This window comes from Eptatretus burgeri, chromosome 6, assembly GCF_056783735.1.
Source record: "Eptatretus burgeri isolate ZD-2024b chromosome 6, Ebu_testis_v1, whole genome shotgun sequence".
Classification (NCBI taxonomy): Eukaryota; Metazoa; Chordata; class Myxini; order Myxiniformes; family Myxinidae; genus Eptatretus; species Eptatretus burgeri.
In genome coordinates, this window is record NC_140966.1 from 64,426,708 (window position 1) to 64,450,676 (window position 23,969).

The 23,969-nt window shown below is 40.8% G+C and overlaps 2 protein-coding genes across 8 annotated transcripts in view; one reads left to right on the plus strand and one right to left on the minus strand.

Moving 5' to 3' along the window:
* Positions 1 to 9,516, plus strand: part of LOC147024955 (growth arrest-specific protein 7-like) — a 239,031-nt gene extending 229,515 nt beyond the window's left edge. Inside the window, exon 15 of one of the 2 annotated variants that reach the window (XM_085885413.1) lies at positions 8,768 to 9,516. The gene's annotated coding sequence lies outside the window, so the exon portion shown is untranslated. The remainder of the gene's footprint in view (positions 1 to 8,767) is intronic. The other variant, XM_085885415.1, reaches the window with a different exon arrangement.
* A 1,050-nt stretch (positions 9,517 to 10,566) lies between these two features.
* LOC147024956 (MICAL-like protein 1) overlaps positions 10,567 to 23,969 on the minus strand; it is a 43,094-nt gene continuing 29,691 nt past the window's right edge. The window contains exons 5-16 of one of the 6 annotated variants that reach the window (XM_085885406.1): positions 20,664 to 20,761; positions 18,157 to 18,803; positions 17,400 to 18,014; positions 17,079 to 17,228; positions 16,419 to 16,864; positions 15,117 to 15,242; positions 14,878 to 15,004; positions 14,690 to 14,777; positions 14,406 to 14,479; positions 14,196 to 14,310; positions 13,834 to 13,892; positions 10,567 to 11,326 (exon numbers count right to left, since the gene is read on the minus strand). In XM_085885406.1, the coding sequence (XP_085741532.1) occupies positions 11,196 to 11,326; positions 13,834 to 13,892; positions 14,196 to 14,310; positions 14,406 to 14,479; positions 14,690 to 14,777; positions 14,878 to 15,004; positions 15,117 to 15,242; positions 16,419 to 16,864; positions 17,079 to 17,228; positions 17,400 to 18,014; positions 18,157 to 18,803; positions 20,664 to 20,761 (2,676 nt within the window). In that variant the 3' untranslated portion in view covers positions 10,567 to 11,195. Of the gene's footprint in view, positions 11,327 to 13,833; positions 13,893 to 14,195; positions 14,311 to 14,405; positions 14,480 to 14,689; positions 14,778 to 14,877; positions 15,005 to 15,116; positions 15,243 to 16,418; positions 16,865 to 17,078; positions 17,232 to 17,399; positions 18,015 to 18,156; positions 18,804 to 20,663; positions 20,762 to 23,969 lie in introns of those variants that run through there. The other 5 variants (XM_085885408.1, XM_085885407.1, XM_085885405.1 and 2 more) reach the window with 5 other exon arrangements.

Genomic DNA, 23,969 nt, shown 5'->3' on the forward strand with positions numbered 1-23,969 from the left:
AAAAGCTTCAAACACATCAGCTAACAATAAAACATCTGTTTTTGGATAAAAATCATGATATTCTCCAAGGTTCTTTATCTTAAATATTTTCCAAATTTCTTGTGCGTGTTTATATTCCTTATTACATCTCTTCTTCATAAAGGTTATTATAGAAACTTTCTTTTGAAGGAAGTTGTGTTTCTTTAAATCTCATAAATGAATCCATATAATCATAAGGATAAATTCCCTTACTTGTAAGAATTTTCTCTTTACTTTGAATTTCATTCCTTGTTTGAATTTCCTCTCGAGTTAGAATTCCCTCTTTAATCAGAATTTCATCTTTAATCAGAATTTCATTCATTGTTTGAATTTTCTTTATAATTAGAATTTCATCTTCAGTTAGAATTTCTTCATAAATTTCCTCATCAATTACAATTTCCTCTTTACTTTGAATTCTCTCTTTAATCTGAATTTCCTCTTTTGGAAAGAATGAATTAAGATTTGGAAAAGACCCCGTGGAGCTTAGATTTGATGCACGGTAGGCTAGTGGTGTTCCCATAAACTTGTAAGAATCTAGAAATCTAATACGAGTTAAAGGTTTTGTGATTATCATTTTTGAAAATGAAATATACTTTTGACTTGTGTTTGTTATGGCAGAAATATTCCCTGGTGTTTTTGAAAGTTCATTTATAAATAGATGTGTATCATAGTTGGTGCTGTTGTGAAGAAAGACTGGAATAAAAGAAGGAAATTTATAATTAAGATTACAACAGGAATGAGCGGGACCTCTATATTTACCAGTAAGATGACAATGATCCCAAACTTTAGACTTCTCAATTTCCTCCTCACAAATATGACATATTGTTCTTTCTAAATTCTAATTTTTCTTCTTTGGTTAATTTCATCGGTTCTTTTGTTTCTTTCATTAATTTAGTCTTATACAATCCTTTTCTAATCGTTTTACAAACTCTTGTGAAGCTTTTTTTTCCACTATAATGTTCAAGTTTATTATACTTTTGTCCAACAGATGATTTGATATAATAACAGAAACCACAAGGAATATGTTTTTGATATTTATTTGTATATGATTCTTTTGGATTAGGAGAAGCAGTATTTATCTTTGAGGATACATTCAAAATCAGCGTATATCACAAATGGGTGCATGATAGATTTATTATAATCTTCAAAAGAAATCTTTTCACCAGGTTTAGGCATTGTAATTACAGCTGATTTATGATTACTGCAATATTTTGAATGTTGTTCGAATCGTTTTTTTGTATGAAATGAATTAAGACATCGCTTACAAGGATATATTTTGTTTGCTGTTCTGAATACCTGAGAAGATATTAATGTTGATAAATTATTGATGTATGTATAATGTGAATTCTTTCCAACACTAAAATATAAAATATCAATGTGAGTTTCTTCATTTTTATAGTTGTTTGAAATTTTTAATATTTGAACTTTGTTTGTAACCGTTAATCCATATACATTAATAGGAAGATTATTATTTTTCTCAAATTTAGGAATATCTGTTAGTGGCATTGGGAATTTAAAATCTTTAATGTCCAAGGTATTCTCATATTTCATACATTATTTTACTCTTTCTGAATTACAATTTGGTGGATGTAAGTGAGCAAGAAGAACATTGAGTGATACTGCAAAGGTGAAACAACTTCGTGTTTCTCGAGATGGAACATTTTATCCACGAGATAGATTGGAAATTAATTGGGAAAAAAATGATTTTTCTAGAGCATACAAGTCTTACCAAAAGGTGTATGAAAGTAAGGGAAATAAAGAACCTATTTTGGATATGACAGCATTTAAAAGTTTGTATACAATCTATGCGTTTGATCTGAGTGCTCAAAAGGAAACTATAAAGTCGAATCGAGTGGATACTTCCCTATACATTGAAAGAGGAGAGAGTGAAGAAGTTGATACATATTGTTTGCTTTTGGAAGAAACAGAATTACAGATTAATACAGATAATGGTGTTATGATTAGTCTCACATAATTTTTTGTTCAATAAATGAGTGGCAAAGTACCAACTGGGGTATATGTTAATCAAATCAATCTTCATAAACTATCATCTTGTGTTCAAAATCAAAAGCCTTGTAAGATTAATGTAAATACAATTCAGAGAAAAGGAGCAGTAAGAATTGATGTTTTGCTCACAAGAGAACAGGTTAAAATCTTGAACGATACTGGCTCACTTAAAATTAAAATGACAAAACCAATGTTGAAAAAATATTCAATAAGAGAGACGAGTGGAGGATTTCTCCCATTTCTAGTTCCTTTATTTGCTGGTTTAAGTGCGGTTGGAGCACTGACGGGTGGTATTTCAACGGCGGTGAAAACTGCCAACGAAAGGAAGGCTCAACTCCGGGCTCAAAAAGAATTGGAAAGACATAACAAAGAGTTGGAGAAACAAATTCGTGGAAGTGGTGTAATTGTAGATTTTGCTGAAAGTCTGCCTAATAAAGCGAGATTGTAAGTTGGATATGCTTTCTTCTATCGCACAAGCAGATGTAAAATTAACTAAAATGGGTAATGGATTATATCTTTCTAATAAATAAATGAGCATTGATGAGTGGTTTAAAGAATTTGGAAAGAATAGAACATCAAATTTACAACTTGTCAAATATTGTAAGAAATTAAAAATTCATCATGTGGTTATTTGTATGAGAGATTAATTAACAAACGTGCCTAAACATACAAAGAATATTATTATGAACTTAGAAGATAATAATGGGAACAGTTCTCATTGGGTTTGTGTTTTTAATAGGCAAGACAAATATTATTTTGATAGTTTTGGTCTTCTACCACCTGTCGAAGTCATAAAATTCTTACAGAATGGTGTTTATCAAACATTTCAAGTCCAAGAATTAAATTCCAAGTGTTGTGGTCATTTATGTCTATATGTGCTATTTCAACTCAACAAAAAGAATTTTTTTATGACATTATTTTTAATCTAATATAAATGACTTATGTTGGTAAAGATGGTTCTATCTTTGGTGTATCCCAAGAACTGGATATTGATTTATCAAATTATTACACAAAGGCACAGGCTGAACGACAGAAATAGAGTATAACCAAAAATATTAATATGAAAAATGCTTATAAATTAAAAAATTATCCAAGCCCGACCGATGTGAAGGACTTGGTGAGATTAAGTGATTTATCACAATATATATCCTGAAATAAAATGGCCGTGTATTCCAAAGATACAGAATTGTTGATTTTATCTCCAGGTCATACAGAATTCACAGTTCGAATTAAAATAATTTTTTATAAAGAAGGGCGTATCGTTTGTATGAGAATAGAACAACGGGGGTACGATATGAATGATTTAGGCTATAATTGGTCATTTGAAATTGACCGAAAAGACCTGGAACAATTAAATCAGTCTCGTAAGGAAGAATATTATCCACTTGGTATAGAGAACGAGTTTTGTGGAGCCACGATTAGTAAACAACAAATAAAAGAATTTAATAAGGGTAAATATAATAATGGTTTTGCCCTAGTTTATATCATGAAAACAGAAAAAAAACAGGATTATATATAATAAGTAAGGAAATACAAAATGATTTAACTATGGGGAGTTGTTTCGTGTCATAATATTATTCCAACATATATTTCTTATACATAAATGACGGCAAGAAGGCTTCAAGAAAATGATTTCTGTGTCCAAGCATACCTTCAAGAAAAGGGTATTCGGTATTTTAATAAATATGTTCAACAACATAAGAATGAGGTATTTTCAATCAAAGATTGGCATTATGCTGATGTTGATAAACCGACAACTTTAGATTTAATTAGAATGTTGAATAATGAAAAAAATTATAAAGTTAAGAAAACATAAGGCTCTTTTAGAAATTCAAAAGAAATTTTATTGGTTTCCTGTTGTAAAAAAAATTATTTTGGATACAGGAATAACAAGAAATCCCGATGAATATATGTATAATATTCTATGGGGTGTAAGCGATTCAAGGATAGTAAGGGACGAGGAATGAGTTGAAGAGAGAGAAGAGGAGGAAAAGGAGAAGAGGGAGAAGAGAGGGAGAAGAGAGAGAAGGAGGAGAGAGAAAGAGAGAGAGGGAGGAGAGGGAGGAAAGAGTGAGAATAAATATATACGAAAATATGGAAACCAGTGAGATTTTAAAAAGATTGGATGTATTACAGGAAATAAATGAATCTCAACGTCCCGAGGAGGAAAACAAAGAATTGAGAAGTCTATTTGCAATAATTTCGACAAGACAATTGACATTGTTTTCAAGAACAAGATATTGACTTGAAAGTTTTTCATTTTTTTCTTAAATAAATGGAGGAGAGAGTGAAGGCATTTCTAAGGATTCTTTGTTTTAAAAATTAAGATTCAAATGTGCATGTTGGAAACTAAAAAGGTTTTCGCACTCTGCAGGAATTTTTGTCATAAGTAAATGTTATTGTCTCAAATGTAAAAAGAAAACTAATACTAAAAATATTTCATATTTTAAAAGTAAAAATAACAGGGTTATACAAAAAGGTATATGTTCGGTGTGTGGTTCAAAAAAAAAATCAATTTATCTCCAAACACAAACTCGGAGGATATATACAAAAGTTTTTATCAGGAAGTAAATTTACAACTACTGGAATACCAGGGGAATTACATCTACCAGCTTATTCTTTCTGTGGTCGAGGCACAAACTTGGATAAAAGATTAGATGAGGCAGACAATCCTAAATCATAGAGTAAGCCCATCAATAGGGTTGATGAAGTGTGCATGAGACACAATATTGATTATGGGAATACCACAACTTTGGAAGAAAAGCATGAAGCTGATAGAGAAATGTTGTACAATTTGTCTCTGATACAAAATCCAACCTTGAGAGAAAAAGTTGATAGGTTCATCGTGAAGAAGATGATCAGTGCTAAATTGAAACTTGGACTTGGAAATTCAAAAAACTTAGAGGCTCCAATGATGTCATTAAGATTGAAGAGCAATGAACTGATGAATGACATCAACCAATATTCACAAAGTTTCAGAGAAGGAAGGTTTATTCCAAGGAAGTTGATTATATCTGGTCCGCTGATTTGATTGAACTCAATAATGATAAGGGGTACAAGTATGCTTTAACCGTTATTGATTTGAGGAGTGGATACGCATGGGTTGTCCCTTTAAAAAACAAAACAGGTAATACTCTTATGTTATCAACCAACCAAACATAATGAAGCACGTTAGCCTTTCAACAGATATTTCATAAAAGTAAGAGAAAAACCTAAAAAAAATTGTGGACTGATGAGGGTGGGGAGTTTTATAACAAGACATTTATGAATTTTCTAAAAAATAACAGCATTACATTATACAGTACCTTAAATGAAGGAAAAGCCGTTGTTATTGAACGTTTTAATCGTACCTTAAAAGAGAGACTATATAAAAAATTCACACAACTCGGTTCACAACAATGGTCATCTTTTATTCAGGATATTGTGGATAAGTATAATGACACGTTTCACATGTCAACGAATATGAAAACATCAGAAACATTTACAAAATTAAAATATGAAAAACAGATTAATGTCAGAAAACCTAAGTTCAAAGTTGGTGATATGGGAAGAATATATAGATGGAAATCTCATTTTGAAAAGGATTTATACTAAACGATGGACGAACGAACTTTTAAAATTGTTGATGTAATAGATACGGTTCCTTGGACTTGTAAGATATATGATTTAGAAGGGGAAGAGATTTTAGGTTCATTTTATTCACAGGAATTATAAAAGACAAAACTAAGCAGATAATACCCATGGGAGCAATGGGTTGGCGCTTCACTCCCTCCTACAATACACCGCTGTGGACACTCGAGGGCCAAGTTCGAGGTGTATAACAGGGTTAAATTAAAAAAAATATTGTTGGAGATTTCCCACCCGTCGGCATGAGAACGACCGCGTCTAACCAATTGCGGTTGCTTCGCCCACCAAACGGACAATCCAGTCGCGGCTTTTCGGATCAACGCCGGAAACCAGCCACGGGTGTGTTTGTAACCACACCACAACCTTGTCCGCACTCCACCCGCACGGTACAGGGTCCGATTGCCAAATCTTCGATTTACCTAATTATTCGCGCGGGTAGGTTACCGAGAGATTGTACCTCAACGGGACCGCTTGGAAACGAGCCGCTTAAGCAGCTCGCTTCCTTTTGGGATAACCGAGCAGGGTATTATCGCGCAGTCCCGTTGGAGCCGATCACTTTATCGGCTATTTAAAAACCAACTATATTCCGAGTGCAAGATGGGGCAGTTCAATGAGGGAATGGACGCAACGAACCGGTTTACATTCACACAGGGACATTTATTATAATAAAGCACGTATGCAATTATACAAACAACAAAAGCACGACAAAAGAACTACAACCGTCTACTTATTATGTACAATCACTTGCACTTAACAGCACTTCCTACTTATTAGACGGGCCCACGGACACACGTACGCGCGCACACACACACACACACACACCCAAGAAATGGTGGCAGAGACCTTTAATAACGAGCTCCAGCTCGGTGGGCAGGTGAGCTGAAACCCAGAACCTATCTCGAACCTCTCCACCTTGTGTAGTCTTCAAGTTGTTCGGACCCGGGCTCCAGCGAGAGAGATGGATCCAATCGCCGTGAGCTGCGATCCTTCCCGAGCTCCCACGAATCCTCCCGCGCTTCTCAACACGTGCTGGTGAGACGAGGCGCCGATCCTTCCCGTCGATGCGTCGCTTCCCCGAGGAACCACCTCCAAGAAGAGGTCTGAGTCGCACCAAGCCGGGAACCAAAATGGAGAACAAAGAGCTCCACAAACCAAGAAGAAGAAGCCACCACTCGCAGCTCGAGCCGAGCGACCGGCTTAACTTCCTTCCAAGCAGGGCAGCTTGAAGCAAAAAGCTCTCCCGAGCCAAGCAGAAGCCGAAGCTCACGGAACCATCAAAGCAAAAAGCCTCCTCCCGAGCCAGGCCTCAGCCGAAGCTCACTGAGCCAGCCGAAGCAAAAAGCTTCCGAAGGCCTCAACCCTAACGCAAGACAAGCAGGACCCGACGGTCTGCTGAACGACTCCCCTCAACTCCCTTCTCCAACTCTGCCCACGAACAAAAGAAAAGATCTCCTCTTATCCTTCTCCCGCCCTTCCCCCGCTCTCGGCGTGACTCATGCCCTCATGCTCCATCCCCCGCTCAGCCACGGGTGGGAGGGAGTTGTTGACATCATGAGTCACGGGACGGCAGGGTGGTTCTTCCTCTTCGCAGAAGAGGGGGAGGGATGTCTCCATTGTTCGTTCCCTAACTATTAAATCTATCCGCAGCGCATCTAATCGATTTCTGAACATTTAAACAACGAAAGGTGAGCTATCTAGGGAACAAGCACTTATCGACATAGCTGACTAAAGCAACCTGTTTGTTGTGTGCAATCGAATTCCCACATTCGAAACAATATATAATGTGTGTGTAAGTGGGGGACGTTCTTTGATCTGTGAACCCCAAACACAGAATCCTCAACTGAATAGTCAAGGCTTAACTTTTGTTTGTTGGTGTGTGTGCAGTGGGGGAAGTTCTTAGATCTGTGAACCCCAAACAGAATCCTCGACAACATAGTCAAGGCTTAACTTTTGTTTGTTGGTGTGTGTGCAGTGGGGGACGTTCTTCGATCTGTGAACCCCCAAACACAGAATCCTCAACTGAATAGTCAAGGCTTAACGTGTGTGTGTGTGTGTGTGTGTGTGTGTGTGTGTGTGTGTGTGTGTGTGTGTGTGTGTGTGTGTGTGTGTGTGTGTGTGTCCCAACCCTCACATTCAAAATCTCAACCCCAACCTTCAGTTTCAAAATCCCAACCCCCACCCCCCAACCCTCACATTCAAAATCTCAACCCCAACCGCCAAACACAATGTATTTTTTTTTCAATACGTATTTCAACAATATATATTTTTTACCTTTTTTTTTTTTCTCTTCTTCCAATTCTGTCTTTTAAGACCTTCAGGTTTGATGAAGTAGAAAGGTAGAGTTCGATCCTTCCTGCACTTTCTTCCCAGAACTAACTATATATTTTTTTTTTATGTTTTTTTCTCTTCTTCCAATTCTGTCTTGTAAGGCTTTCAGGTTTGATGAAGTTGAAAGGGGGAGTAAGAATTTTCTTGATATTGCTCTCGTCAAGCACCATCCAACAAAGAACTACATCGATAGGTTTAGATCCCAAAGAGTGGTAGAAACCACATTTCAAGTCTCCAAAATAAACCCAACTTTCCAAGTCTCCAAGGTATAACCACAGTCCTGTTGAGTTTCCAAGATACGTATCACATTGCGAGTTATCAAGCCAGAACCCACATTTCAAGTCTCCAAAAATATAACCATCTATCCAAGACTCCAAGGTAGAACCACAATTTCCAGAAATATTGTGGGTTTCGGTGATAGATCTCACATAGTATAACTGTGGATCATCAAGGAAAACCCCATTTTTCCAATTTTTATGGGTTTCAGTGATAGATCTCACATAGTATAACTGTGGACCATCAAGGAAATCTCCATTTTTCAAAATGTCTGAAATTTGTGAGTCTCCAAGGTGGGTTCCATATTTAGAACCATCTTGGCAGAACCCTTTTCCTGAGTCTCCAAAGTAGTTATTTAAACCATCAAGGCAGAACTCATTTATTGATTCTTTCAAAATTTGTGAGTCTTCAAGGTAAAACTTGTATTCTGGCTCATCAAGGTATAACTTGTTCAGTGGGTATTGTCTTGATAACTCACAATGAGTACTATTGCTGTAAAACTCTTTTTCAGGATTTTGCTGGTCTCCAAGGTAGAACTCTTTGGTTGGGCCATCAAGGTCGAGCTCGTTCTGTGGGTCTTGGTCGCTCACAAGGTCTTCAACCAAGCCAACAATTTCACCCCAAGTTGTGGCAAAATCGGTATTTTCAGATACAATTTCCTGTGAGAGAAAATAATAATGTATTAATTAAGTGATTTATTTATTAAATGAGTCTATGCTTCAATCAAACTCTGAAAATAGGAAAATAAAATCTTACCTCAATGGATAAGAGGTTTGAATCCAGTTCATCAACTTGAAAGTTAAGTTCCATACAAGTAGTAGAATTCCAAGGAACTCCAAGCTCAGTACAGCACTCCATTCTCAGTAAAATATTTTTAAAATAGAGTCTGGGCTTGAATCTTTTATACAGAAAGACTGGTTGCTATGGTTTCCTTTTTCAAAATGGAGGATTGTTTGAAAATTGCCTGGGCAAGCCTAGACAAGCCTTCATTGGGAAATTTTTCAAAACCATAACATTCTAGAATTTTCTAGTGATTTCTTTGTGAGTCAGAGATGAACTGGAAATGATGTAAGAGTAGGCGGGGCTTATGAAAAAGTGGGCGTGGCTTATGAAAAAAAAAAAATCTGAGGCTCAGGAGGTGGTCAAACAAGAGCATAAAGAGAAGTTTATCATTTCATAATGGCACAAAAGGAGTATCTTAAAAAATATAAAGATTCAAATGTTTTATTTTTAACTATTTTAGATGGGGATTATTGTGCAAAGAAAATTAAACTATTGAAGGAATTTGAGAATGAACAAATCTTTGTAGGTTCAATGAGTGAGCTAAACAATATGCATTGGTTATTTGAAAAAGAGTGTCCCGAGGCTTGCATGTTTCAGATATTTCTTTAGAATCACCTTCAACAAATCACATTACTACTTTACTACTTGAACAAATCTTTATCTTATTGCATTGGTTATTTGAAAAGAGTGCCACTAGGTTAAAAGGGGAGACAAATAAATATACCTTGGGATAAAAAGGGGGTTTATTTTTTAGGGGGAAAAAAATGAATCGCTGAGAATCCCCCATTCATTAAAGTGGGGGAAAGTGAGCCAGAATCAGTATATTCACCCTACTGACCTCACCAAAGTTGTTCTACAATCTACGTGGATCACCGACTTTACCAGCTTGTTCCAAGTTAAGTTAAGAAGAGGGTGAAGTTATCATCTTTGAAGAATTAATCATGTGATTCAATGCAACTACAGATATTCCTTATTGGTTGAGTGAGATAACTTCTAGATTATGGTGGTGGTAGAATCAATAGGATGTGATTGCAACAGTAGCTGCACACCTTTCCATTGATAAAAGCAGGAATGTTTTTTTTTAATTTTTTTAAATGAAAAGTTTATGGTGCAGGAAACAACCACATAAAGATAGTAAGCAGTGTAACATGTCAACAAACCGACAATAAGACCAGACTACTTGTTACTCAGTCAAGGCAGGAATTTTGAATTTGTTCTGAGACCGGCAATAACTCACCTGCTCTAAATGAAGGTGGGATCTTTAACCTCCACCAACTAATGCTGGCAGAGGGGATACAGTTTAACGGCCATCCAAGGGACGGCACACACACCAATGCCTCACCCACCAGGATGGCAGTTTATCGCTGGCAGAGACGAGGAAAATGAGGATGGAGTTAAGGTGAATGTTTCAGATGTGGGGAAGGGTGAGGTCAAATAATTCCACCATTTTGTATGTACATACTATGTCGATGACCACTGGCAAAAAACACCTCAAACCAACAAAATCTCTTCGCACAACACAACAGATCATGAATCATCCTGTTTATTAACACTTGATCGATTCAGCAACATTAGTTCAAAACAGGACAAAGCTTGCACGTACGTAGCGTATGCTCTCCGACGTGAACCCTGAAACTGCAGGGGTTACCATAAACTGGCACAATGATTAAAATGTAAAATGAAAAAATGGTAATGGAGGAAACGAATGGACTAACTTCAAAAACACATGGTTTGTCATCCGCTGTGCTATCCTGATGCAAACGAAGCAATCAATTCCTTTAGCACAAACAAGTTGCATAGCTCAGTAACTTTCACGTCACACTTTAAATGCATACTTAAAATAACTGCAACATAACATTAAGCATAAATACAATTTGAACACTGAAAAAAATTTTAAAAAACAAAAAAAACTTCAACCAACGAATACAACTCAAAACTCTTAAAGTTTAAAAACAATAAATCCACTGAGGGTTTGTGTCCGCTCGGCCCCAGCAACGGACACAAATTTACTCGCGAGAGTGTGCACATTTGGTCAACATTACTGGGGCCTATCGATTTCTCCATACCCTCCTTCCTTTGTTGTAGAATTCTTAAATTGCTCAAGGATTGCCTCTTTAAGAGTCACTGTAACACCAACATTTCCTCGCAACTTCACCTCACTGTAGAACGCTTTCTTTTATCTTCTTTTCCTTCTCCTTTTTCCCTCCGACCTTCTTTAACATCTTCAAAGGTTTGAACTTGGCCTTCCTGCGTGTGGTACCTGGGCTTCCTTCCTTCAGCAGGTCTGCTTGGGAAAGGTACAGAGGGGGTGGGGCGGAGAGAGAGAGAGAGAGAGAGAGAGAGCAGAGAGAGAGAGAGAGAGGGCGGGAGAGAGAGAGAGAGAGAGCAGAGAGAGAGAGAGAGAGGGCGGGAGAGAGAGAGAGAGAGAGCAGAGAGAGAGAGAGAGAGAGGGCGGGAGAGAGAGAGAGCAGAGAGAGAGAGAGAGGGCGGGAGAGAGAGAGAGAGAGAGAGAATGAGAGGGCGGGAGAGAGAGAGAGAGAGAGAGAGAATGAGAGGGTGGGAGAGAGAGAGAGAGAGAGAGAGAGAGAGAGAGAGAGAGAGAGAGAGAGAGAGAGAGAGAGAGAGAGAGAGAGAGAGAGAGAGAGGGGAGAGAGAGGGAGAGAGGAGAGAGAGGGAGAGGAGAGAGGGGAGAGAGAGGGAGAGAGGAGAGAGAGGGAGAGAGAGAGAGGGAAGAGAAGGGAGAGGGAGAGGAGAGAGAGAGGTAGGAGAGAGAGAGAGAAGGGCAGAGAGAGGGAAGAGAAGGGAGAGGGAGAGAGAGAGGGAGAGGAGATGAGAGAGAAAGAGAGAGGGGAGAGGTGGGGAGAGAGAGAAGGAGAGGAGAGAGAGAGAAGAGAGAGAGGGAGAGAGGGAGAGGAGAAGGAGAGGGGGGAGAGAGAGGGAGAGGGAGAGAAGGAGAGGAGAGAGAGAGGGGGAGAGAGAGAGGGAGAGAGAGAGAGAGAGAGAGAGAGAGAGAGAGAGAGAGAGAGAGAGAGAGAGAGAGAGAGAGAGAGAGAGAGAGAGAGAGAGAGAGAGAGAGAGAGAGAGAGAGAGAGAGAGAGAGAGAGAGAGAGAGAGAGAGAGAGAGAGAGAGAGAGAGAGAGAGAGAGAGAGAGAGAGAGAGAGAGAGAGAGAGAGAGAGAGAGAGAGAGAGAGAGAGAGAGAGAGAGAGAGAGAGAGAGAGAGAGAGAGAGAGAGAGAGAGAGAGAGAGAGAGAGAGAGAGAGAGAGAGAGAGAGAGAGAGAGAGAGAGAGAGAGAGAGAGAGAGAGAGAGAGAGAGAGAGAGAGAGAGAGAGAGAGAGAGAGAGAGAGAGAGAGAGAGAGAGAGAGAAGAGAGAGGGCAGAGAGAGAGAGAGAGGAGAAGAGAGAGGGAGAGGAGAAGGGAGAGGGAGAGAAGGGAGAGGGAGAGAGAGAGAGAGAGAGAGAGGAGAGAGGTAGGAGAGAGAGAGAGGGGGTAGAGAGAGGAGAAGAGAGAAGAGAGGAGAGAGAGAAAGAGAGAGGGGAGAGAGGAGAGAGAGAGGGAAGAGAGAGGGAGAGGAGGGGAGAAGGGAGAGGGAGAGGAGAAGAGAGAGGGCAGAGAGAGAGGAGAAGAGAGAGGAGAGGGAGAGGAAAGGAGAGAGAGAAAGAGGGAAGAGAGAGAGAGAGAGAGGGGCAGAGAGAGAGAGAGAGGGGAGGGGGAGAGAGGGGAGGGAGAGAGAGAGGGAGGGGGAGAGAGAGGGAGGGGGAGAGAGAGAGGGAGGGGGAGAGAGAGGGAGGGGGAGAGAGAGGGGAGGGGGAGAGAGAGGGGAGGGGGAGAGAGGGGAGAGAGAGGAGAGAGGTAGGAGGGAGGGAAGGGAGGAGAGAGAGAGAGAGGGAGGAGAGAGAGAGGGAGGCGAGAGAGAGGGAGGAGAGAGAGAGGGAGGAAGGAGAGAGAGGGAGGAAGGAGAGAGAGGGAGGAAGGAGAGAGAGGGAGAGAGGGAGAGAGAGAGAGAGAGAGGGAGGAGGGAGAGAGAGATAGAGATAGAGAGGGGAGAGAGAGAGGGGGAGAGAAGGGGGAGGAGGAGAGGGGGAGGGAGGGGGAGGGGGGAGAGAGGGAGAGAGAGAATGATGTATGTGGTGACAAGGTTTTGGAAAAGTGCCATTCGATCTCAAACGGTGCTTCTGTCGTTGAGAATTATTTAAAATGTTTTTCTTTTAAATGCTTCAAATAGATTTATCCTTCATGGGAAAAGGATGCAGTTGATCTGTTCAGTAACTTGGACCCAATATTCACCCATTCCATTGCTGGAATATTTTTGGTGTCTTGTGGCACTTTGAGTTGAACCTCGTGTTCTTTGGCCCACCTCTTCATTCTTTCATGTGCAGCACAGACAACATAATTTGCTTGGGGTGCAGCTGTTGTCTCCTGTCGGTTGGAGCAGCAATTTGGCATTTGGCTGAGGTGCTGGCAATATTATCTCACGTGCTCTTTGCGAAGGACAACATGGGATCTTTCATGCCCACCGACCGATGTTGGCAGATGGAACACCCAGTTTAACGTCCATCCGAGAGACGGAACATTGCAAAACACCAGGGCGACAGTTTGTAGCTGGGCCGAGATTCAAACTCGAGTGAGACAGCTCAGACCCCAGTGTGCGTACCTCCAGGCTATCCTGCCAGCACCCTTGGAAACTTGTGTGCAAATTTGTGGTGAGAATTCCAGATTGAACCTTGCAACCTCAGCAAAGTACTGAGCCAATAGAAAAACCATTCCCTTCAACTTGGATGGATGAAGAATACCTTCGAGTTGGTTACCTTTCTTCGAAATTTTCTCCACCGCTTCATCTTCTTCGGCCTCACTACGAGAAAAGAAAAAAAAACACACAAAACCACCAATAATCCACTTTATGATAGAGGACAATAAGATTGAACATATTGAGCAGCTGACGGTTCAGCACAATGCCACAAATGTGTTATTGTATGATACAGGTGTTGTAAAACAGTGATCAAATAAGGATAAAATGCAAATATACAGTAAGGAAGAGTATGATGGTGCAAGCACAAAACAGGATGATGATGTTAAAAATTTCATGAGGCAAATGTCAAGAGGTGAGTGGACTCATCATGTGGAGGAATATGATAGAGCCAGTCAGGAAGCTCACCGCTGTTTGTCTTCGTGCATGGATTCAACAATGGCATTGCGCCCTTCAATGGTGTACACGAGGTCTTGTAGCAACTGCTGCTCCCGTTCTCTGTCTTTTTCTGTTCGATCGGCCTCTATTACAGCATTGACCAGATTGTGAGGCAAGAAGGAAGAAGCATCGCAATTTGGATAAGTAACATGGGACTTGATAAACGGTGAGCCGACGTACCTGGCTTGTTGAAGAGTCTCCGCAGCTCAAATTCTATGTCAGTTTGATGTTCCTCTAAGGACTGCTGCTTCAACCTGAAGAAGGTAAGAACTCAAAATAATTATGGAACAAAAGACTTATTGAAACGAGAAAAGGAAATGTAGGAAAAGGCAAGTAAAACAAAGAGCAAGTGACGAAGAAGCTAGACAAAAGTAGAATTGACAAAGACAAGTGATTAAAAGGAGGAGGGAAATGAGGACATGGTCCATTGTGGGAGTGGAAAGATAAGTGAGCAAGCGACTCACATGTAAACAAGCTCAGATTCTTGACGCATCAGCTGACGTTTGTCATTAATTAGTCGGAACCACTCAGCCATCAAAGGCTCTTCATCGTCTGAACAGTGCAGGGAACAAATGACCGCGAGATGTAAGAGGAGGAGGAGGAGGTTGAGGAAGAACAAGAAAGGGAGAAAATAATCAAGAGAATGACGTACCACTCTCAGCGCTCCTGAGCACAGCTTCCATCTCAACTCCACGATTTTCCAGTAGCTCGAGCCGGCGCTGCATGAGTCGTAGCTCTTGCTCGATTTCCTCCTGTGGAACCGATTGACCTGCGTGAACCTGCAAGTACAAAAAACGAGTGTGGGGGTGGAGACAGAAGAAAGTAAAATTTAAAGTAAAGAATCAAAGATGCTTCTATTTTCTAAGTGGAAAAGGTTTTGGATAAGCAGACCTTGCGCTTAATGATGGGATAGCCATGTCCGGGCGCCGGCGGACGTTTTGGCTTGGCTCCTTTGTCAGGCTTTGCCTTGCTAGCTGCAGGAGGCTTGCGGTCGAAAGGGTTTTCCTTACAGATGCTCTGTGTGTATTAACAGAAGACTTCAGTCAGCTGTAAGCAGAACGGCATTACAAACATTTCCCGCTCAATTTCATGGGATCCAGAGTCGAAGCATCTAAACTCAGATGTTGACAAACCATGATGACAATCGACCTTGACTTGAACATGTTTTCTTCATATTATATGTCATGTTGGTACAGTCAGCCTGTGAGGCATGGGGAAGATGCGCTGTGACAGGATAATGGCTGGGGTGGAGGGAGGGAGACGCGTGGTGGCACGACGTGGGGGAAATGCGTGATGGTAATACATGGGTGGGGTGAGCTTCTCGAGGAAGGACCAGGGTGGGGTGAACACGTGGTAGATGTGGGTGAGGGAGAAGATGTAGAGGATGCAGACTTAAAGGGAAAATGGCTGTGAGGTCACACTTACTTCAAACTGTGTTTCTATCTGGATTCAAAGTTCAGCAGTATGATGACAAACATCACGACAAGGGTGGAGGAAATGGTTGTTAAAAGCACGAAGAATACTCATGTAATCAAATAATGTTGGACATCCGTACCATATTTGTGACCTTTTTATGTACCTAAACAAATATCCAAGTAAAAAAACATTCCCAAACCCTTCCTCCCCATGCAATTACTTGCCTTGCGAAAAAAAAAAAGTGGAAAAGCAATCGACTCGCTATTCATTCTTGCAGAATGGGAATGCACCACAGCTGACTGTTGAGAAATGAGTTCTTGATTTTGAAATGCGAAACCTGTTTATCCATAACATATTCAATACAACCGGCTTTTCCCAACTCTTAACAGAATAGAACAGGAAACAAACTTGAATGGGCATACGAATTGAATTTTGGTAAATTGGGTTCAAAACAGAATTGGTGTCTTGTTTCTATCCAGTGTAAATATATTGCACAAGAATGGTTCAGATAGATTAGGAGGAAGGAACGGGAGAAGCGGAGGGGGGGGGGGGAATTTAAATTTCTCTGAAACCACAATCATGCTGGAGCAAGCAGAGAATTGAAATTTGAAATGTACCATCAAGCAATCGGTATCACCTTGAAGGAGTATGAATAGATACCACAGCTGGTAGACATTTGGAAAACCTCCCGAGGATGCAAAAATCATTTTCCCAATGAAATGCATTCGAGTTAGCATAATTTCACGTTGCTTCCTCTCATGGTTAAGTTACAAGTACCTTTGGCTGAACATTTGGGGAACGAGCCGGTGATGCTGCAGGCTTGGGAGGTGGTTGGGAGGAATTTGGACATGGATCTGGATGAAAAGTTGGAGAAGGAAATGCAGGAGTAGAGGCATGGTGCAGGGATGAAGACAGAGTGGAAGGGGTTTCTTGTTGGGGAGTCAAGGAAACGGTTGGAGTGGAGGCAGGGCGGAGTGATGAGAGGAGGTTCGTGGAAGTTCCTGGTTGAGGTTCCAAGGAAAGGGTTGGAGTAGATGCAGGACGACTGGATGCAGAGAGGACTGAGGTAGGCTCGAGGTGCAAAGATGTAAAAATGGGAGTTGAAGCTGGGCGTGGTGGAGAGAGTCCTTCCCCAGGTAATGGTGTAGACTGCCTTTGTGTCGTACCAGGTGCAGAGGCTGGGCGAGCTTCAGAGCAAAAGTCATCTTGATCAGGTGGAACCTCTGTTGCAGTAGATGTGGTGTCAGTAATTAATTGGTGGTTGGACATTGTATCCCATTTTAAAATGCATGTGGAAACAGCTTTCTTACTTGGCTGATGGGGAAGCATTTCTTCGACATCTAGTCCCATTGTAACTGCGTGGAACTGACAGGTGGAAACTAAATTTGTACCAAATGATGGTATGCTTGAAGAAGTGGAAAGGAATGTCAGACTTACCATTTAATTTGCAGTCGATTGTTCCATTGTTCAAATGGCCAGCAGATTGTACAGTGTGTGTTGCTGTCTCCAAAGAGGTAGTGGTGAGTTCAGTGGAACTTGGCAAGCACCGAGCTGCGGTCTTAGGTGGTATCCTGCTTCTATGTTTACCTGCTAGTAACAAAACATGCAGGAGCTTACATTTATTCATGGGGGTTAAAAAAATGAAAGAGCAAAATTACTTGAGGCTTGGGATGGGCAGAAAGAAAGGGAGCAATGCAAGGCAAAAATTTCAGGTCAATAAGGAGGTTGTTGTGCATCGGGCATCTTTACAGTACTTACTAATTGGCGCGAGTGGAGCAGGCCGTTTTTGTACATGGGGGCTTTCGGAAGGTGATGGTGTCATCCTATACCAAGGGTGATCTGAAACATGGTCACTCACACCTTTCTCCAATCCGATGATTGATGCCATATTCTCAGCCCCAGGTTGCTTTTCCTCAGTTTGTTTTCCTGCCAGCCTCAATTCTTCCTTGTTCTCTGCACCCTCATCACCATTCCCAAAGGGATTGTAAAACTCTTCCGTGGGCAACTTTTTTGAGCCTCCCTCTGTGTCTTCGGTAATTTCATCTCGACTTTCTTCTGCTCCATCTTCATTGCCATTGTCCCCCTCAAAAGGATTGCCCAATTGTGCAGGGCATTTCATATTCGTGTTTTGTAGAACAGTATCGGTTGTGCTTGCTTTCAAAGGTTTTTCTGGCTCTTCAATTGTAAGCGAGATGTCTTGGGTTATGTTATTTGGCTTGTTACCAGGTGGCAAAGGTGCAGGCCGCTTTCGAGACTCACTTGGTACAAGAGCCAGCCATGGAGGAGCCTTCGGGGCTACTGCAACAGCTGGATGTTCAGTTTCCAATGGAGGTACTGCCTGTTGTCGAGGCCTTGGAACGGGGATTGATGATCCTAGAGAAAACCAATTTAAAAAAAAAAAAAACATTTTAAACTCAGGAGAAGCATGTCACGGGAAAGTCGCATAAGGCTAAGATGACTGAAACAATAGTAGTGGAATATTCAAAATGGCTCATCTGCAACATGCACCCCTCACCTTTTGCAGCTCCACATTCCCCAGAAGGCTTCGACTTGCGTCTTGGTGCTGGCAAAGGTTTCACCTTGGCAGGACTCAAGCAGCCTGATGCACAGGGAACTGTTTCTACCTTTTTCTGGTGTTGATGCTCCTCCGACTCAGGCCTGTGATGGCTGGAGTCATGAATCTCTCCATTGGCATGAAGTGGCTGCTCATCATTTTTACAGGCTGTTACAGAAATAGCAGGCTGGGCTTCTATCTCCTTCTTGAAGCTGCAGCCTTCAACTTTCAGTTTGACGTTATCAGTGTCTGGCTTCAACTCCTGAACAATCAAATCGTTTTCTTTTGTTTCCTTCTCCATGTCTTTAACCACCTTCAGCCTTTCTATATCATCTTGCTCACAAGTTCTCTCGTCTGCCTTTTTTTCATTATCAATATCATCTGCATCTGCATTTATTTCTTCAATCCTTTTCTCTTCAACTTCTTTACTATCCGACTTATCTGCATCACCATCGCCAGAGTCGGTCATTATGACGTCGTCGAGCTGCTGTGAGGTCGGTTGGAGATCGGCCACTCGGCTCTCTCTGTGATGGGTGCACACGAATGTCCTTGGAAGTGTCCCTTCCTTGTACATGCCGGGTAGCAAAGTTCCTGAGCATTTTTGGCATCTGTATAATGTTTTAAGATGAAAACTTGCTTCATTAGATTGTACAGCATGAACAGTTGCTTACATTAGCAGGAACAACTCAGCCATTCAAATGTATCAAGTTGAAGACTTATGAAGAAGACCAACTCATCCACCTATTTTTGTCCAAATGCATCCACAACTTTTTGAAATATCATGCTATCAATTGTTTTGGACCCCATCTCTGAATGGTGAACAATCACATAAGGAAAATATTGTAGTATCTGGATCCAGAGTTTCACCAAAATTTAATTCAATTTGTCCTTGTCACATACCCAACCTGTCCACCACATTTCAGCTGAATCTGTCCATAACTTTATGAGATATCCTGTTTCCAGATAAACAAACACACCAAGACAGAGAGAGACAAACAAGGGTGAAAACAATCTCCATCCACCTTAGGTGGCAGAGGTAACAATGTTGATAGTGAAGGGAGTGCAATGCCAGGCAGGCCAGACCAAATAGCTAACTAAAAATAATTTGACGTGAATGCCGATGTAAATGCCTCTGCCAAAGTTATATGTCAACTCGCTTTTACGTTTCATCTCAATTAAAAGGTGATGTGAAAACGAGAGAGAGGGAGACAGAACACAAGTTAATAATGTCTCCAAAATGGTTTTCAAAGGGAACATGACCTAGGACCTGATGAACAGATCGACTCAGTTAATCTTTGTATTACAGTCCATACTTGTGGCAAGTTTTTTTGAAATGCATTAAGGGTTCATAAGTTAGTGCAGTAACAAAATAATTTTCAATGAAAGTGTACATGACCATTGGAACCTAAAGTCCAACCAGTTCGTCTTTGCATTGCATTCCGTACGTGCGCCAAGTTTGGTCGAAAAATCCCCTTTATGGTTCACAAGTTATCATGGTAACGAATAAACAAGAAGACGAGGTCGTGCAGAGCACGATACTTGTGAAATCCATTAAACAAATTTGATGTTAAAAAGAATTAATTGGTGGTTGAATTCAATGACAAAATACGCAACTCCTCTTCAAATTTCAAGCCAATTGGATGAAAATTGTCAATCTTACAAATTTGACAGATGTCGACTTTTTGACCTATGTTGACCTCAAAAATAATTGGCTGGTTGAATTCAATGACCTGAAAATATAAATCCTCTTCAAATTTCAAGTCAATCAGATAAAAATTGAGGATTGTAATAATACCACCTAAGTCGTTGACCTTCGGCCTATTGGTCCATGTTGACCTCAAAAACAATTAGTAGTTGAATTCAGTGACCGGATATTCAAATCCTGTTCAAATTTCTCGTAAATCAGATGAAAATTGAAGATTTTTAGAAACTTGATAAAGTTGTTGACTTTTGGCCTATGTTGACCTCAAAAACAATAGACTTCTTGCTTATGACGAACTCTACCATGTGGTGAAGTTTTGTAAAGATTGGTTTAAAATTTTGACCTGTCGGCGATTGACAGACAAACAGAATAACACACAAGACCAACCAATATAGTTGAAAAAGCTTCCATTTTCACAAGCAATAAACAATAACGGAGGCACGGATGGACAACTCGATAACACAATGCCCCCGGACCTTTGGCTATGGAGCAATAAAAGACTGGAAGCGCATGAAAACAACTGCAGTGGAATTACTCAGGTACAAAAAGAACAGCATTTCAGCAGAAATCCCCCTTGTACAAGGTACATACAGATCTAACCTTCAAATACAGTATGCCGTCTGCACCGAAGCAGTTTGTGCTTCAAACAAATTTATTACAAGTCATCAAATGTTGAACTTCAAGAAACAAATATAGCCAAATATAATGAGTTGTACATCAAGTGGGGCACAGATGTGTCTGAGCAAGGCATGGTGGAAGCGCTCACCTGAAACAATTGCGGTGATAGAGCCGCCCATTTACCAGATACCTTTGAACCAGATGCACGTGTTCCCCGCAAGAGGCACAAGCACCACCTGCAGAGATCTGTGCACCCAACACACATCAACGGCAAGGTCATCGTTCCATCTTTAAGCATTTTGTTTTACAACCAAGACATCATTTCTCTTTCACTACCCTCCGATAACTGCAACAATATTACGATTAGCATTTCAAATTAATTTAAATTACAGACAGCCTGTACATTTGGTTGCTGGAGAAACATCACATCTCCCTACATTCGTGATTCTAGCATCGGGATGAGACTGAAAACAAAACAGCTGCAAAGGTCTGTTGCTTTCACATTGAAGGATGGTTGGTGGTCTCTGTTTTTTTTTTTTTAATGCCTGTCTATTTGTTTGTCTGTATGCAGGATATCTCTTAACGATTCTTCACCAGAGAGATACGGTCAATAAAGATACATAGCACGATATCTCGAAAGGCTATGGACGGATTCGGACGAAACTTGGTGGATACGTTGGGTTGGTGACAAGAACAAACCAATTCGATTTTGGTTAAGGTCCAGATACAGATCGAACCCATTAGTGGAATACAAAACGTAAACTGTTCAGCCTGGCGGAGGTATGTGCTCGACAGAGAGCCGTTCCAATTCTTCTATATTTATCCCTCTACTACCAGTCTAGCGACCCTCCTGAGCGCATTCAAGATGCACACTTTCTTCCAGTAACCCCTTTGAGGTTAAACTTCCCAAATCAAGGCTGACAGAACACCTCAACTCGTTTATTCCTCACGTCTATCTATGGAACTGCCTACCAGAGGCCATACCTTCCCACTTTTCCCTTCAGGATTTCAAGCAAGCAGTGCACCATAACCTCATGTCATCCGCCATCCTGACTCATTATCTTTATTACTCCCATTAACCCTTCCTAACCCAACCCTCTTACTTGCTTAATTCTTTCAGTATTTCCTCTCTTTAGTTTTCTGTTTGTTTACTCCCTGGCTGATTGCACCCAGTTGTTGTCCTGCTATCCCATTGTCAGTTCAACCTTGCCCTTCCATTCTAGACTCACTTTTGTGGAGAAAAAAAAAAAAACACATCTTTGTTTACAAAACGACATTAGCAGGATAGACCAATAATGAAGTTATTATCCCCGTGCTAAAGAAGAAACAAATAACAAAATAACGGAGGGGGAGGGGGTTTCGGATTAATCGGCCCGATCTGTCTGTCTGTCCATCATGCTATCTCCTCCTAAATGATTGTGCAGAAATTTGACAAACTTGGTAATAATGATCGACACACGGCAAGAAGGTGCAAGAGCAGTGTCACTTTTTGGCTCTGCCCTCAGAGGTGGTCAAATAGGTCAAAAAGGTCAAATACCAATTTTAAACATTTTTCAATTCTTCAATTCCAGAAACATTTTAAAACATTTTTGTATGAAACTTTATATATGAAACCTACATTGGGGGACGCAAGAAATATGTAACGGTTTTTTTTAGACTTGACCCCTGGTTTATGCCCCAGGGATGGGGACTTCGGGTCACAGGGGTCAAAAACAGAAGATTCATTTAAACTCAAAATTTGAAATTAGTCCATTCCTGGTGGAATCTTTTACCATCTTTCAATTTTGCTTTGGGTGGGAAGCGTGGCGATTTGCGTTGACATGCCGTCGACTTCACTCGAGTTCTTTTTTAAATCGTAAAAATTGTTTTTGCTTTTCAAAAGGTTTTGAACACAAAATCCTGACTTGTGTTCTATTGGCATCAGGAAAATTGCTCTCTGCTGGGGAAGCAAGGAAACTGGCTGGAAATCACACATTAAAGGCCAAACATGTCATCTGTGTTGGATTTCTCTGGGGCATGACCATTGCAAACAACTTTTTTCTCCCCTCATCTGGATGTATTTTGGTGATTTATGTCATTTCTATCCAACAAACAAATCGATGTAATAGAAGGAGAGGGAAGGGATTTTTTTAAAAACTTAAATCTATGCTCAGGGAAAAGCGAGATGACAAGGGGTTAAAAAAAAAAACACGAAAAACACCCAGAAACGGTAGGTCAGGTCAGTGGGGCCACAGTTGGATAAAACATGCAAAGGAATGAATGAAAAGGGAGAGGAGGAAACATAAGAACTTGCAAGGAGGAGGGTTGTGTTCGGTGGGTTAATGAGGGTAGAAAATATTGTAAGTATGGTTGGGGAAGATAAGAGAAGGTGGTACACCTGCTTGGGGTCCTGGGGAGGAGAATGGAATGGAACCACTTCCAGAATGCAGTTTCACAAACAGGGAAAAATAGGAACAAATTGGTGGAGGTTGGTGGTAAACCTGGACTTTTAAAATTCAAATAAAGTTTATGTGCTGGATTTCTAAAGTTTTGACCTCTTCATCAGCAATTCAACATATGTACTCCAACCCCAGCCCCCCCCCACCCCCACCATCAATTATTTTTCGATAAAAGGTCAAGGCTGATGGTTGTAAGTTGACAGAGGAAAAGGGAAACAAATTGACATTGGGACAAAAGTTTTACAAAATAAGCAGAGGAATGAGCAGAGAGATAAAAAAAAAACATGAGAGAGAAGGGAAGAAACAGTAACCTGCAAGCAAGAGGATTGGGGTTAAGTAAAATTAATCGAGGCAGAAAAGATTACAGGAAAGGATGGGGCAATGACATGAGATGGCAGTACACATTACCTGCTGGAAACCCATTCCTTTTCACCGCCGCCAAAACAACAACAAAAAAACCTAGAAGGGCACTCTTCGATGTCACCAGATATGCCTCCGCCCACATTATTACATACTTGTCCCAAGTTTCATTTAAATCCTTGAACCCAGATTCAAAATATGAAATCATTCTGGCTGCCAGACCATGTGCCCGATCAGGCTGAAATTTAAAACATATTTTCCCCATGACTACTAAATCATAACTGTGGTTTCAGATGGTTTGATGAAGCGTTTCAAGAGAAAGATTTTTTTAAAGACGATTTCCAATATGTTCAAACCAATATGGCTGCCAGACCATGTGACCGATTAATTATTTGTGAACACACTGGTATCCCCAAGGCTTGCGGAACATGTTGGTGCAAGTTTCCCATCGATCTGTCAAGCCATTCTGGAGAAGATTATTTTTGCAGGTTTTAGGGTAAATCCAATATAGCTGCCAAAGTGTGACCTACGATGTCATAGGTAGGGAACTTTTTGTTCCTCGTGGATCGGCAATCATACCTGCAGAGTTTCACCTCAATATGTTCAGCCGTTTCAGAGGAGATTTTTGAAGGTTTTTTTTTGGGGGGGGGGGGTTG